This window comes from Squalius cephalus, assembly GCF_949319135.1.
Source record: "Squalius cephalus genome assembly, chromosome: 18".
NCBI lineage: Eukaryota > Metazoa > Chordata > Actinopteri > Cypriniformes > Leuciscidae > Squalius > Squalius cephalus.
In genome coordinates, this window is record NC_137139.1 from 25,969,864 (window position 1) to 25,987,743 (window position 17,880).

At 38.2% G+C, this 17,880-nt stretch overlaps 1 protein-coding gene across 1 annotated transcript in view; it reads right to left on the bottom strand.

The window, feature by feature from the left end:
• The window catches only part of plxna2 (plexin A2), a 175,135-nt gene that overhangs the window by 78,205 nt on the left and 79,050 nt on the right, over positions 1-17,880 (bottom strand). The window contains exon 4 of the mRNA XM_079849341.1: positions 5,959-6,059. Within this exon, the coding sequence (XP_079705467.1) occupies positions 5,959-6,059 (101 nt within the window). The remainder of the gene's footprint in view (positions 1-5,958; positions 6,060-17,880) is intronic.

Consider the following 17,880-nt stretch of genomic DNA (forward strand, 5'->3'; position numbering starts at 1 on the left):
TGCTTTCAGATGTCCGGGGCGGCTTGTGCATTCTTCGCTGTCTGAAAATGTGGGTGTGTGTTTGTCTGCATCTTTCAGAGCCGCCAAATCCAGGAGCCGGGTTTGATTTTGGAGGAGGAGGTAGGTGTGCTCGGGATGCTGCGTTGCCATGGCACCAGGAGACGGCCATTATAATGTGTGTGTACAAGTAAGTGTGTATACTTAGTGGGCAAGCTCTTCTTTCTCTTTCATTAAATGAAGTGTGTGTCCCCTGTACATCTCTCTCTCTTCTCTCGCTCGCTCTCTCTCTCTCTCTCTCACACACACACACACGCACATACAGTATGATTGTCAAGGTTTCTTGCACCAAAGGTTCATATTTATTTTTGCTTGTCCATTTTCCACCTTCTGTCTGTCCCTTAGAATTAAAGTTTTTTTTAGCTACTGTACCTTTAATATGCAAATGAGCTCTACTATGATTTGCTAAACTCTGCTGAGAAAACTGCTGTTAATTATGAATAAACGTTGGTATTTAAATGTAGCAGTGCAATGTGCGTGACAAGCTTTAGATTTATGAATGACCTGTTTTCAGTGTGTGTAAGAGAGAGAGAGAGAGAGAGAGAGAGAGAGAGAGAGAGAGAGAGAGACAAAGGAAGGTAATGGTAGTGGTGGGTTAACCTTTGGGTTTTTCTCTACCGCCTGCTTTTAGCCCTGTGCACCAGACAGGCAATTACAGCGTCTTTTCTCCTCCTTACACACTCAACACACACACTCAGCCTTGACGAGAGAAGACAGGCGACAGGAGAAGATTTTCCCTTGTTTCTTTCCTGTCTTCTTACCAGCGTCGTCTCCAAAACATCCCGTGAGGTGTGTGGCGAGACACCCGATTGAGCAAACCCTCTGAGGGAGGAGAAGAGGAGACGTTTTACAGAGGAATAAAAGTCCCTCTTTTAAAATAAAGCTGAGAAGAAAGCTGTGGGAGTGATGTGAACTTCTCCCTGGGAGGACTTAGATGAGACAAAATGAGACAGAAGAGACAAGAAGAGATAAAGAAACGAGACAAGAAGAGAAGAGACAAAAGAAGAAGAGAAAAGAATTAAGAGAAAATTTGAGGCAAAAAGAAAAGTGTTAAGATGAGTAAATAAGACGAAACGTGAGAAGATAAGGAAAAGGATAAGAGACAAGAAGACGAGATGAAGACACAAGATAAAAAAATTAATAGACTCAAGATGATAAGAGTAGAGGAGAAGAGACTAGAAGAAAGGGAGATTTAAAAAAAGACAAAAAGTGAAAACAAGAGTCTAGAGAAAAGTTGAGAAAAAAGGGTTGAGATTAGTAAAGACGACAAGTGAAGAGACAAGACAAAAAGAGAACAGTAGATGAGTATGAGTAAAGAATATACATCAAGAGCAGATAAGAGACGAGACGAGTTGAGAAGAAAGGGTTGAGAAGTGAAGAGAAGACAAAAAAAGAACAGTTGACATGAGATGAGTATTGAAGAAGAGACATCACGAGCAGAGAAGAAAAGACAAGAAGTGAAGAGACAAGACAAAAAGAGAACAGTTATAGTCGAGTAAAGAAGAGACATCAAGAGAAGAGAAGACGCGAAGAGAAGAGAAGGAACGAGGCAAGTAGAGAGTAGAGAGGCGAGATGAGACGAGAAGAGCCCTAAACCCAACATCAATTAAAACCAACCTCTCATCTCCATATTGCCCCAGTGCGTGTCCAACAGGTGAAATAATTCACTCATAAACAGCCTGTGAGTGTGAATCTGCTTCCATCCCTCCAGATCAATATGTAATTAGGAATTCATTTAGCTGAGCATCAATCCCATATAACCCAAACATACACCGACACCATCTAAGTTCAATACTGAGAGCGAGGAGTAAACGTCTTGGCTCTGTAATGAGCAGCGTATGATTGTCATAACCATAATAGCGCTGCTTGAAAGAGCATTAAACCAACTACAGGGCACGCAATCCTTCTGAACGTGTGCAGATGACGATTAATGGAGCCAGTGTTGTTGTAATGTGATGAGTAGTGTTATTGCTGATGGCCAAAGGACTGTGTTGTGACCGTTCTCCTCTATCTCGGTCTAAAGGTGAGACGGTGAAAGGTTAATTTGATTAATTTCCATGACTTTTCCAGACATTTCTTCAGGTTCATTCGTCACATGGAAGGTCAGGTCACATGCACTGTATCGTGGGATACAACATCTCACACATTGTGCTCTGTGCTTTCAATGCATACAGAAAATTGACATACTGTGTCCAGTATACAGTACATACAGCAGATATAGTATAGTATGCTAGTCCAGCATATCAAGGATGGCCGTGCGTGTACATCAGAGAGAGAGAGAGAGAGAGAATGTTTCCCCACAGCACGGATCAAACGCTGACCCCTGCTGTGAAGATCGTCTCTCTCCTGGAACGCAAGCCACAGCCATGCAAACAAGACCCAAGCCGAGAGCTCACACACACACACACTGAAGACACTCATGTATTGCATAATGTTAAATACGCTTACATTCTGCCCTTAAACATTGATCAGTGCTAGGATTCCCCAGCTCCCTCTTTCTCCCTATAATGAGTTAAATCCTAAAAGCGATTATGGATCCGTAGGAATGATCTCCGCTGAGCAACTGTTGGATCACTGATATTAAAACAGCCTTTGACCTCAAAAGAGTTCAGCCAATCAGATCATCTCCAAGGATTAGTGTTCTCCATGGGCCAAGGAGATTAGTCCTCCTAAATCTGACTCTCGCTCCTCCTCTTTTTGGTCCCCTCCCAGTTTCAGGGTCCTGTACGCAGTCTAACTGGGCCATGAGAGACGCCTCTGGGTCTTAATGCCATTGCCAGATAAACCGATATCAGACAGATGCTGTTTGCCTTAATAGTCTAAACACCAGCAGAATTAGTGATTCCTCATATGCTCAAAAACTATCTTGCTTTCATTTTTTCTCTCTTTTCAATCACATGGCGCACAGCAGCTGCTGATAATTAGAGGGACTTGCACTAATTACACTATTCTGAACTGAGGTATGAATACAGACCATCTCTCCAACTAGGAGCAGAATAATGCAGGACCCTGGATATATGTGACCCTGGACCACAAAACCAGTCACATGGGTGCATTTTTTGAAATTGAGATTTATACATCATTGGAAAACAAATAAATAAGCTTTCCATTGATGTGTGGTTTGCTAGGATAGGACCATATTTGTCCGAGATATAACTATTTGAAAATCTGGAATCTGAGGGTGCAAAAAAAATCAAAACATTGAGAAAATCGACTTTAAAGTTGTCCATTTATATTCGTGATTGTGCTGCATTCACTCACAAAAATAAATGTTTTATATATTTATGGTAGGAAATTTACAAAATATATTCATGGAACATGATCTTTACTTAATAACCAAATGATTTTTAGCATAAAAGAAAAATCGATCATTTTGACCCATACATATTGTTGGCTATTGCCACAAATGTACCCGTGCGACTTATGACATATTAGAATGATTTCTGAAGGATCATGTGACACTGAAGACTGGAGTAATGATGCTGAAAATTCAGCTTTGCCACCACAGGATTAAATTACATTTTATATAAGATATACTCAAATATATTCAAATAGTAAACCATTATTTTACATATAATCTGCTCTGGTGCTTTAATAAACCCCGAAGCCAATGTGTTGATCCGTAGAAACTTAAATGTCCCATCAAGATTTCTTATCTAATCTCCAAAGACCCATATCTCACCTTCAGGAATCCCCCACACACATAAAAAAATGCTTCTTGATTTAAAAAGGCATCTAATGATGAACCTGCGCTTCAGATAACTATTTGAAAACCTTTATTATAAAGTATGTGCAAAGGAGGATAAAAACAGTGCAGTGGAGGAGAGGCTAAAAGACTAATGAAAGCATGGTAGTAGGTGTCAGCAATCTCTCTCTCTCTCTCTCTCTCTCTCTCTGCCGCTTTATCAGATGTGGAAGGACGGACTCCATAGGGGCCGTGAGGAGTGAGAAATGAGCAAATATGTGTGTGGAGCTGGAATTATAGCGAGCAGGAGAGAGAGATGTTAATTTCATTAAGAGAACACTGACTGTGAAAAAGCACTCGCTGTAGGGGAATACTAGCACATATGAAGAGAGAAATTACAGAGAAATCTGAAATATACCATGGTACTGAATGATTACCGTACCGATACACCAAATTTGTTTCTCAAAAAAAAAAAAAAAAAGCAACAAAAAATAGCAATCAAAGTATCCTATTTAAAATCTATTTATAATTTATTATATATATTTAAAGTATAAATAAATATGAAATACTATATTTAAATATTTTTTTAATATTTATTTTAAAATATGAAATAAAATAACATGCTACAAAAAATCAAAATAATTAATATTTTAAATAATTTTAAAATAAATTAAATATTATTTTAAGCATTAAATTAAAATGCTTAAAAAATAATATCTAATATTTTAAAGGGGTCATGACATGGGATATTTTAAAGGTTGATGACAATCAAATTTGCAAATGTTTTGACATATAAGAGGTCTTTGTGACGTCACACGGGCAAATACATTTGGATATGCCTGGCTCCAGAGCAATCGCACAATAGGCAATATCGCAAACAGAACCCATTATAATCACTGACGCTGTGTACACTGGATACAGTATATAGATGCGCGTTCAGTTTCTGAAATACTCCACACATTTGATTATGTTGATAACCGGACAAATAGAAGACTGAAATAAACGTTCGCTTTGGTGCGTCCCGTTTAAACAGCTCATTTGCTCATTTCTCTAGAGACTTCAGAAGGATACGAGCATCAGGAACAAGTGGATGGTGGATTTTTAAAGGCGTCATGGATCGCGTCCGAGGATTGTATGTTTGTTTGGAGAATTTGACTGCAGATTGTTTTGTAAATGAGGCACAGTGTAATGGAGAGTTCGCAAAGAAACCTTTGTTGACAGATGGAGCAGCCGTCGCAGCTACATCGCAAATCGTAAGTAAATTTTTTCATGCGTGTAAATGGCGGTTTTATATTTATAATGTTTTCAAAACACTCACATGCAACAGCGAGTGGGCATTGATGCTGTTTCCTATGCAATAATGTTAGCCAATCGTAACACTGGCCGTTTACTGACATGCCTTAAAGGAGCCGTGCCTTAAAAACTGACCATTTCAGACAAAGTTTTTGATTTGTTTTTTTTTTTAAGCAAAAAAACTTCATTAACAATAAGCGAACCTCAAAGAATATATTAAAATAATAATAATAAAAAATCCAGGTCATGACCCCTTTGAAACGAGTTAATTTCAAATAATGCCAAGGTACAGTAGTAGCATGATACTTTCAGTAGTTTTTGCAAGAGAATTAATAAATACTTAAGCTTGTCTGCACAACACAGCACGGTATGTTTGAGATTCGAATGGTGTCTGTATGACATGCAGCAGAAAGCCCCAGAGGACTGATGGAGGAATGTAATCCTGCCGTGCTGACGGCACGCTGCGACGGAAAAAAAAACAGCCCCATGCTGAACGGAGAGGCACAAATACCGCTCACTTCGCCAATTATTTGTCCCTGTCCTGTCGGGAGTCATGTAAATTACTTTAAGTGCACTTTCCCAAGGGAGGTACGCCCGCCATTACAGTAATGATGGCAGCGGAGGGTTTACACAACAGCACAAAACCACTAAAAGATGACAAACTCTGTGCTGTGCTGCAACATTCAATACAGTATTTTAAAGCACGAAAGCATCTGAGGATTCAGCATTGAGAGCTATACGCATCTGGATGCAGTTGCACTAGTCCACCACCAGAGGGCAAACAATCTCTGTGCCATGTGAGAATGATCCCTGTGATCTTTCTTAGACTTTTCATTATATATGTTATGGAGATTTTAGTCTTCAAATGCACAAAAAGCATTGCTTTACCACTAACTGTGTGTCAATATAAAGAGGGAACTTACATGTTATGCAGCACACACCAGCCACAGTGAGGATCTCCTGAGCTCAGACACTCTCCACATGTGCCGTACTGCTCACACGACTCGATCGGCACCCGTGTGACCTAAACAACAAAGCAAATAAGGTTTTGAATGAAAGAACAAACGGAGCATATTCATTCAATTCAAGCTCTATCAGTCCGTTCGATGGATATTTGATATTGAAGTAACATTTGAAGTCATCAATTCTCAACCAATTTTATTTTGAGACTATGATGGACATGGAAGAGGAGAGAAAAGAGAAGAATCCAGATTAACGTGAACAGCAGGACACCATCACCACATTTACTCCCAGAGGAACATTTAGCTCAGATGTTCATACCTCAGAAGACGCACCAGAGGTCTTAGTTACACAATTATGTATTAACATCTCTCAGATGTTTCTTCTATAAGTCTTTAGGAGCAATACAAATAGGCAAGCTAAATTATGTTGCCCAGATAATATGATCCTGGAAGAAAATGAGAAATATTCCAGTTCTTAAACAGATTAACAATGTTTGATTGCAAATTTTGCTATCATGGCAAATGTGAGAACATTTTAACCACAAGTTCTATTTCTTCCAAGAAGCAGAAGACTTCAAATTGAGATATTAGTTCATTACTGCCTCAGGGTTTCTATTTGATCTCCATTTCATCTCCCTGCGAGATGAAAGTGAGATCGCATTTGTGATGTCTATGAAAACCAAATGGCCAGTTTTCATGTTGGTGACAGTTGTGTATGTGGACAAGAACGTCTGGGTGTTAATGTATCCATGCGTTTCCTTTGAAATGCATAAGTCAAAGACAAACACGATTGCGTTCGTTGGTAAAACCTGTACTGTGTGTGTGTGTGTGTGTGTGTGTGTGTTTATGCTAACAGAAACGGACAGAACAGAGGAAACAGGAAACAAACAGCTGTTCTACTGCTACTAAGAGGAATAACATCGACACACTGCTCTTCTGTGTCGCCCAGTGCATCTGTTCAACTAGGTATATGAACACAAACACACAAATTAGCTTTTTTATATCTTTCCGTAGACTCAAAAAACATCACTTGGTATGATTTATAAGCTGTTTTCCTTGAAATTTTATCAACATTTTCTCATTTGACTATCTTTGTGGGGGCATTTGGCCTCTCAATATAAGTTAAACAAGAACACACACACACACCTGCTCAAACATAAAGGAGGAAATATGTACTTTAAGATCTATATACATAATGTTCAGTGTAACACTGTGTAAACTGCTTGTAATTGATACATTTCACAACACAAATGTATTCACAGTTGCTATCTAAATGAGGATATTTATAGACTTAAATAGAAATAATTATAATGACTATAGACTAGCTCATAACCATACAGTTACGGGTGTGTGCAGTCAAGAAGTGTAAAGAAGATGAAGATTCCGACACAAAGTTTACTTAATATAATCCAACATGTAGTGATCCAAACAGGCAAGGGCAAATATACACAGATGTAGGCATAACGGTCACGGGACAGGGAACTCAGGATACGTGACATATATACTAAAGATAACAAGGTGATAAACTAGACACAGCTAAACCAAACTAACTAATGACAGTAACCATAGAAACTAACGAGTGGCGGGAAATCTGAACAAACTGAAAACAAACTGAAAAGTCCATGGAAACGATACTAAACTGAACTGAATGGTGACACATACCAAAATGCTAACCATAACAGAAATATTTCTACATTTGCACAATAATAATAATATACTAATACGACAAAAAAAAAAAAAAAGATAATAATAAATTAAAACAACAACAAAAAAATTATTATTATAAATTGTTTTAAATGTTTAAAATAATAATAATAATAATAATAATAATAAATAAAATAATACATTAAAATATAAAAACATTCTTTGAAATATTAAAAATAAATATTTAGTTCAATTATAAATTGTTTCACAAATGAAGACACACATACTGTAAGTAAAAGTGATCGTGTCAAGTTTGCCTCTAGAGCGAGACACAATTCAAAAACCATTAAAAAACAAACGTTTCTCTCCTCAAAACCCAACAAGCTACGTGTCTCTGACAAACATTTGCTCTCATACACACACACCTAGACAATCAAACACACCCGTAATACCTCAGAGATGAGTGCTAACCAGATACACACTCACACATGCCCACTACAACAGACTCGAGCTTTGCTTTGCTTTGCCTGCTGACCCACAATGCCCCTCTCCACTCCACTCACACAGCCTTCTGCTGCCCACTTGGCATGCTGGGATAGCGTCGCTGTGATGACCGGGCCACAGCTCTGTGATTTGTGCCTGTGCCTGTAATATCTCTTTTATCTATTGATGTATTTTCAGGGATTTGCTTTCATTGCCAGAGCTGGAGTCTGTGATGTCCTCCCTTGTCACTGAGGGGATTTTTTTTAGGGTGCACCTGCATCCTATTAACACACACAAACAGGACAGGAGAGTGTGAAATCATTGAGGATTTTGGGACGAACAGCGTTTTTTCTTTCCATTTTGCTTAGCAACATATCTGACTGAAATGAAAGGATGGTTTTATGTGGTCAGGTGTGGTGCAGAGGAATAACCAAACCAAAGCCTCATTTTATTTGACATTTTATTTAGACTAATGTAATACAAGAACAACATTTGTTTGACGAATAAGACTGTGCCGGTTACTGTTCAGAATTTGGGCAGAGCATCAAGTTTTTTGACGGTTAGTCCTTGTGTTTTCTTTATTCTGACATTCGTGATGGGGTCAAAGGGTAGGATGAAGTGAGAGACAGTTTTAAGATGGATGAGTGGGCACACAGTGTGTGTTTAGTGAGAGGGGTGGAGAAACACGCAGGGTTCCCGCTGCGCGTGTGTGTGTGCGCTGTATGGCCGTGTTAAATGTCATTAATGTGTGAGCGGCGGGGTCTGAAGGGGGTGGCCATCCACCTGTCCCTGCGACACACAGCTCCACAACAAAGACACTCATTCAACCTCCCGCTACCAGCGTTGTTTCCAGCAACACATGGCTGTGATCGCACACACACATGCACAGTTGTGTTTATACATACGGTGTGACTTCATGGCAAAAACCGAGAGGTGTCCCACAAGGATCCGTCCTGTTCCCTTTTTCATTTTCACCCAGCTCCCCCTCCCTCATTTCTCTTTATTTTTCACTCACTCGTTGCCCCAGGACAAACAGGTGGTCAAAAGTAATGAGTCCAGCACATCAGCGCTGCCGCCCAGCCTGATGACAAACAAGCCCACCAGGGGCTCCGCTCACAAAGCAACAACCGCCATACAACGCTGGTTCAACATGGGCAATAAGTCTCAATGTTACACAACACTGACTTAGAGCTAGACCAACAATCCAACAACATTAGACTCACAGATACCAGATGATGCTGGCTTGATTCCAATGGTCACCAAATGCCTTTTCTGGAGTAACACTGAGATAGAAAAACTTTCTGTATTATATGAAGAAAATGTCAGAAGTACAAACCCTCCACAATGCGATAGTGTTTTGAATAGCTGCCAGGGCATTACTATGCAGTTGCTAAGGTGCTCTAGGTGGTTGCTAGGGCATTTGGGGTATTTTTAAGTATTTAAAAGAGCCCACCACAAAGTCTCTGATATTCTGGCCTCTGGATATGTCTTGGGTTCCTCCTTCAATGTAGGTCTATGGGGTTTTTTTTCACCATTTTTATCAGTAGTCAGACAAAAATCTAGGTCTGACTGCTTTGAAAAAAAAAAAAAAAAAAAAAAAACAGTAATATATATTGTGAAATAAAATATTATTACAATTTAAAATAATGGTTTTCTATTTTAATATACTTTGGATCAATCCGATATGCTGATTTATTATCAATATTGGAAACAGTTGAGCAGTATTTTTCTTTTATAACCTGTGATACTTTTTGTCAGGATTCATTGTGAATAAAAAATAAAAAAGAACAGCATTTATTTAGAATAGAAATCTGTTTTTATTTTTCCTGTATTTTTGATCAAATAAATGCAGCAATGGTGAGCATAAGAGACTTTTTTTTTCAAAAACATAGAAAAATAGTAACGTTTCCAAACTTTTGACCGATTTATATATATATATATATATAGGCTATAAGCAGTTTTAACAAGTTAACGTTGTACCCCTTTTAAACCCATACCCTAGAAATGGCATATCCAAACTAAAATAGATACAATTCATGAAGCCTCTGGACTGCAAGTGTAACTGGGGTCTCATTTGAATGAATACACTGGGCAGTTTTTTTTATCAAGTCAAAAAAATTAAGAAAAATTATTATATAGGCTTACATGTGTTGTAATTTTTTTTAGAAAATAATTCATGAAACATTTTTTTGCACAATTAAACGTATTATTTTTGCCTGTAGCACAAACAGACAATAATGACAAGAATACCAGCCACAAATTAAAAATGTAATCAAAACAACATTGGACCACATTGAATTTCATTGTATAGACCAAAAAAAATAAAAAAAAATAAAGAGAAATAGACCTTTTTCAAAATGTCTTCTTTTGTGTTCCACAGAACAACTTGAGTAAATTATGACAGGATTTTCATTTTGTGAGTGAACTATCCCTGTAACCCTAGTATGAACAACAGTACTAGTGATGCTAACCACGTAAGGAAGATCTGCAGCAGTGTCGAATGCTGACGGAGGGATCAGAGAGGGGACAGCTGAACTGCAGGGTGACACAGCTGCCGCAGGTGTGCGTCCTCGTCTGCACACTTGGCAGGACCATGTCAAAGGAGAAGATGGACACAGCGAGACTTTCAGACAGAAAGAGTGAGAGGGATAAAGGTGTTATGGGGGTTGCGGGCAGGCAACTGGAGCAGCTGTTGACCAGCACATGCTTTAGTCAGTCAACACAGCGGGAAGCACAATGAAGCCTGTTCTCCCACTGAGAGGAGCTTGTGATTGTGTGTGAATGTTTTCTCATTAAAACTCGAGTTTAACCACAGAACATAAAAACGTGGTTTACATTTGGATAGATTTTCACTTTGATTAGTTTGCAATAGAACAAAATATAAAGTAGAAAGCAAGATCATACGTTACAGTGAATTCACCACAGTAAAGGGATGTTGGTAGGCATGATGCAAGCAGTGGCAAGAGCAAACTGATAAAAGGCAGCAACGTTCAAAAAATGATTACATTTATTAATATGAATAACTATTTTACTGTGGTGTTAAATAGTCTTTTAGCAAATTGGCTGTTTACAGCTATCAAGCAACATAAAGATCAATCTATTAAAGGTACTTATCGGCATTAACTATTCAAGTTGCCTTTTCTTTCTCAGATTATTTTTTGGATGACTAAAAGGCGTTCAAGTTGACCTCTAACATGTGGTGGTGTTCGATTTATGCTTCAGTTTCTGGGTGTTTACTTAGTAGTTTCTGCATAGAAATATATGCCCAGCGGTCACTAATGGTGCCATATCTTATTCAGTATATATATATATATATATATATATATATATAAACTTAGAAATTGCAAAAGATTATGAAAATAATTATATATATGAGAAAACATGATGGGTTTATACAGCATAACTGATGTTTGTATCTGCATGTGTTGTAATTGTATGTTTTACTGATTAAATGTTAATATACGATGTTCAGACAGTATGCATTATAGAAGTTAAGATATGTAATGTAACCCTAATAAAGCTGTTGATGTGAAAAAAAACAAAAACAACTTTGTTTAATGATTTATAATTTTAATAATTAGTAAACAACAAAATATAAACGGGCAAGTTTGAGTTTAATCCATTTGCCTTTTAAGTTATCTTTACTTAAACATTTAAGTTAATTCAATGAGAAGACCACATTAGGTCAACTCAATGAATTGAGTTTAAATTTTCCCATTACTCAAATAAACTTACGCAACCACTTTCCTCAAATTATTTGAGTAGTCTCAATTTATTAGGGTTTACAGTGTATATTGGCTATTTTACTTCCAAAGTGGCATATGCAATCCAAAAAATGATGCCAAATGATGAGAACATTCTAAAAAATAAATAAAACTTTCAAAGAAGTGGTCTCACAACCTTAAAACAAAATCCTCGAAAAAACATTCGAATGCACCACAAACGCCATTAATCTCCACTTGCACTTGTGAACTTCAAGTATTAATAACAGCCAATTGGCTTAAAAGACAACTGTAGTTAGATTAGTGAGGAATTCTGGGTTCAGCCCAAACTCATGGTAGGACAGGGTCCGTGCCAACTCCTAATTTCCTCTTGAGCTCGGTAATTCTTCCACAGCTTAAAATGCTTCCAGGATGCTATCTGCTAATCTATATCTGGCTTGAATACGATATTTTCCACTCGCTCTGAAGCTGGCCAAGAATCGCCTGGAGACAAGACATTTAGAAGAAAAGAAGACAGTTGGCACCGAATTCTTGTCTTATTCAAAAGCAACACTCTTCCAAGTCAAGCTTGTAACCTCTAAAGAACCTCAGCTGCTGTAATCCAGACCCCAGACGTTATGATTACAACCCAACGGCTGATCTTAGACCTGTGCTTGGGATCTACAGTATGAGCTATTAGTTCATTACTTCTCTTTTCTATAGTCCTCAGAACACCCTCAATGTCACATGCACCTGTCTGATGAATGGAGAGAGTGATATAGCATGAAAGAGAGATGAAGGGTCTGAGGTAAATGATTAAGAGTCGAAACATGGAGAGAAGAATGAGGGGTTAGAAGCAGACTGAAAGTATATGAGGGTAAACTGAGGGTAAAGGAAATCCTGTTCTTGTGTAGCTAGACTTGATTATCAGCATACAGAACAGTCTGATCAACATTACAGCTTGTTCTGGCCAAGAACTGCTGATAGGCAGGAAAAAAACTGTCTGAACAATATGCATAGTGACCTTTTTTTGGCATGATGTTATAAGTTCCAGTGGATTTTGGATTAAAGACAGATCAAAAATGTCTTGCAAATTATATACAAAAGAGAGAGTGTTTATTGTTGTCGGGACACGTCTGAAAAGATAAATATAATGGAAATATATTTTACTGTATTTTTCATTAGACAAATGTAGCCTTGGTGAGCATAAGATAACATAAAAAATCTTACCAACCCCAAACCTTTAACTGTAGTGTAAACATCTAATGACTAAAATGAAACCTCATTCTAAAAGCCTCATTCCTGCAGCCTTGGAACTAAATATGACTCAATAAAAATAAACACAGACTGATTAAAACCTACACACACTGACTCCTTTTTTTTTGTACGAATGCTCATAATTTTGTGTGCAGTACAGAACAGACGGTCCATGAAGGGTGGGCTTTCCATCTGAGCTGAAACTACAGAAATCCAGAAGCCTCTCATGTACAAATACTGTATCCAGATGTTCCCGTACAAACACATGCACACTCAAAAGGTTCATGAAATCCACATCTTGGTTGCCATAGAGACCAGTCCAGGCATTGACCCCCTACCCCTCTCCTGGAGTGAGCCGTAAACAGCTGGTACCTCTGGGACACGCTGCCACCTACACACATACACACACTCACACATTCATTTTTAATGTGAGATACTGAGCACTGCACCCACAGCGATGAGATCCATCGATCATGTCCCCTCTGACACACACACACAGTGAAATAATCTCACTGACACATAAATCCATCGGCGCTCGTGGAAAATCAGAGAAAACCAGCATGTTCATGTGTGTATGTGATTCATTATCCACCTACGCGCATAAATCATACATATTCCTTAAATACGCACAGGAAATTAACATAAACACTTTCATAATTAATTAAAGACCATGAAAAGCTTCCACAACTTTTTATTTTTGAGCGAGACATATCATATCTGATTTGACAAAATTCTGTGGAGCAGGATAACAACATCAATGTTTTTGCTCTGTATTATTAGAGGACTTGGAATGCGTAAATGTTAATTTTAAAAAACACAATTCTGCGGGCAGAACAATTTTTTTAAATGAATTATAAAGATGCATTAAATTGATCAAAAGTGAGAGTAAAGACAATTAAAATGTTATAAAAGATTTCTACTGCAAATAAATGCTGCTCTTTTGAACTTTCTATTCATCAAAGTTTCCTGGAAAAAATAATTAAATTCTGCAAACATATTAATAATAATAGTAATAATAGTAGCACTGTTTTCAACATTGATAATAAATGTTTCTTGAGGAGTTTTTGTACTGTATTTTGGACCATAAGAGACTTCTTTTAAAAACATAAAAAAGTCTTACATATGCTAAAAGAGAATTATATAAATTTGATCAACGTTTAGCGGTGCACTAGTATATAGTAAATGTAAAAGCTAACCAACATGTAATAAAAGCTATTAACTCAAATTTGGGCTCTTTTTACATTTAGACACTCAATTTACACAAAGTCAAGTCAAACACACACCTCAGTCTTAAGCAAGAATTCTCTGGTGATAAATTCATGCTTGGCTAAGCTGAGGGCACCAATTGACTGACTCTTATCCGTCCTGCGCAATGTCTCTGTGGAGTCGAGCGGCCTAATCTGACCCCTCTAATCCCAGCAGAGATACCAACCAACACACACATCTGCACAGATAAACACACAAATCAATGAAGAAAGATGGTTTTTGCAGCCACATTGAGTACATGGGGGCTAACAGGGTCGTGCTAACCAGCCAAACCTGCCAGACACACAACGGCAGTCGCTTTCAGAAAGCCTTGTTATATATTCAGCAAACCCACTCGAACTGCAGCGCAATAAAACATTCACATGTGTGAAGTGTAAGTTACTACACACACACATGCACAATTGCTTTGTTTGCACAACTCTTTCAGCCCTTTTCACTGACATCTCACTAACACTCACAAACACATGTGTGTGTGTGTGTGGGTTGAAAACTCAATCAAAGCATTCTTGATTGCGCGAAGAGGCCTCTCAGCAAGACTCCAACGTTCTGTAGGAGAAAGATGGCATGATAGAGTGAACGAGTGAGAGAGAGTAGATAAGTTCATCAAAGTACACGAAGACAATGGCTAAAGCAAGCATCACTAGTACCACTGCTCATTTTTAGTGTTGATGAATGAGAATGATACTGTACCTTAACTTGTATGGTTTATCAAAGAGATATGTAGGCCACTATTACTTTTCTAAGTGATTGGACTTACAATTTTAACCTGGCACACAATAAAACTGACAAAGAATTTTGAGAAAAGACTTGAGAACTGAACCCATAATGTTCACATTGCTAGCAGTATACTCTACTAGCTAAGCTAATATACCAGCTAACTTTGTTAATAGAGGGATCTAAGTCATATCTAGGTACCAGAGCTTTTCTAAATAGAGTGCTATAGCGCCCACCCAGTTTTTCAGCAATCTTGGTTTCAGAAGTATGTTTTCCCATATGGATTTTAAAGTCTTTAAGTGTTAGAAGCCAACCAGCTACAAGGTAAATCACAACATTAGAGTTAATTGAAAATCATACAAGAAGACAGGTACAAGACTGTGTACTTGATGGTAAATAATTACAATACCATGAAGCACTGCGAGTGACAATCTAATTAAAAACAATGGATAAATATAAAGCTAATCATTTTTAAAGATAAATATATTTATATTTTAGGCACTCATCAAGACCTGATTTTTTTTTTTTTTTTTTGTCCTGATTTGCTTGACGCAATTCTAATGATTAGTGGAGATTTTTTTGCATAATCATGGGTTATGCATTTTTTCATCAGGAATTATGCTGTTGAACATGATTATAAAAAAAAAAAAAAAGCGAAACTAATGCAGGCTGATGGCTTCAACAATATTATATACCATCAATTATCAACCTCACAGTGGGTCTGTCTTAAGAGATTTAGAAGTTATTGTTTAAAATCAAGCCTTCTAAGGAGACAATGAATAGGATTTTTACTTTCTCTACCACCTAGCAATCACTCATAATGCCCTTAGCAGCATGCTAAGAATCCTTCAGATTAGCATAGCAATGCGCTAACAAGCAGCCAAAGCAATCTAGCATCATGGCTGCGAGTTCTGCGTGGACAGGCACTAACATTTTCATCAGAAAATGTAAGAAACATGTTTTACGGTTAAAATATAGACACAGCAGAATAGCACAACTGATTAGGAACTATATTAAAGGCAAAAGCGCAGCATGTGTGCTCATGGGGTGACCTTTGAAATCCCTCTCCACTCCGAACTTAAATGTCATATGGACTTTTTACTGTCCGACAGAATAATACACATAAATCAAAATGAGATAACCTCACAGCTAGCTAGCTAACAATATTACAATGCAACAGTATTAGTATTAGCTTAGCTTTAGACTATTTCCGGAACACAGTGGATTTCAAAAAGCATTAGAGAGTTGTTAGCCAAAAATCAATGGTTATTTCTGAGTGATGCATCCTGTCTGATTGTGTTTTAGATGAAATGTGAAGGCTCTTAACCTCCGTGTTTGAACAGAGCTTTGAGCCTCCTCAGCGAACCGTTTCTTTCCCATCAGAGCTATTTGTGTAACGGATTTGGCCTGAACGTGTAGATTTAGCTCGACTGAAGCATCTCGACGCTTTAGCACCATGGGGCTATGCAAGACTGCTAAAAAAAGCTTCTGCAAGCCTCTACCATGTTAAATCTCATTCAATGTACAGACACAACTTCTGTGAGGGATGTGTTCCTACTGTAAATGCACATCGGAAAGCCGACAGCAGGTCTCAGAGTGTAAAAATGCTAAAGGTTTAGCTGGTTAGCATTTAGCTTACTTCAGTCACAACTTGCAATTTACACAAAACAAGACAAAACACTTTTATTAAAGGGATAGTTCATCCAAAAATTAACATTCAGTCATAATTTATCCCCTTATGTTGTTGAAAACCTGTATGACTTCTGTCACGAATACAAAAATATTTTGAAGAGTTTTTGTTTACGCAGTGAAAGTCAATGGGGCCAAAAACAACACTTTCATTGTATGAAAAAAAGAAGACACTTTTCAAACAACATCTTTTCATCCCACAGAAGAAAGTCACAGGTTTTTACAACATAAGAATGAGTAAATGATGACAATTCATTTTGGGTTGAATTATCCCATTTGATGCATTTCATATTTTGCTAACAGCAGTTGTAAAAATTCAGATAGCACACAAAAAATGTACGCGCTTTCAGTGAACTGGGGTAGAGTTTACGGGAAATGCATGCGGGCTGTAAAAGGGTTAGCGAGACAGACAGCGAGAGAGACAAAGGAGGAGTGAAATAATAGAGAGGTAGACTGGACCTGAGATACGGAGCTGGAAACTGCAGCCAGTCGATAGAGAGTGAGTACATCAATAATGTATGACTGAAATCCTCTCACCGGGGCTGGTGAGGAGAGGGGCCGCATGTGTGTGTGTGTGTGTTTGCCACATTATTCCACCATGACTCGCACAGGCATATGTACAAAATCTCTGTCAGAGCTGACAAAATAGTGATCCACACCACCTCACCTGACAACAGTAGTATCCACATACTGTGACACTAATGAGAGGAAGGTGCACAGGCGGCCTACGTTTGCCTCTTCGTGGAGCGCAGCGCCCGGGCGCAGCTGTCGGGAGGGCCTGGGGCCCCCTCTGGGAGACGCCGGTAAAGCCCTGTAACCTGTCTGTCCGTCAGCCTGTCAATTAGCCCCTGACATCTCCTCTACAATGTGCCAGGCAGGAACAGGTCTTGAACTTTCTCTAGGTAGGGGGCATTAGCTCATGGTCCTGGTCAAAACCCAACTGTCAGATAAGCTAACTGATGAGACCTACAAATGTGATTACCCTCCTCCATCTGCAACACCACATTCAGACACAGAACAATACTTTGGGAATCAAACACGTTATCTAATGTAGTCACCAGTAATTTCATTGATGTGATTTCCATTGATTGTGTAGAACAAAGATGGAGAGGTTTTAAAAAAACACAAT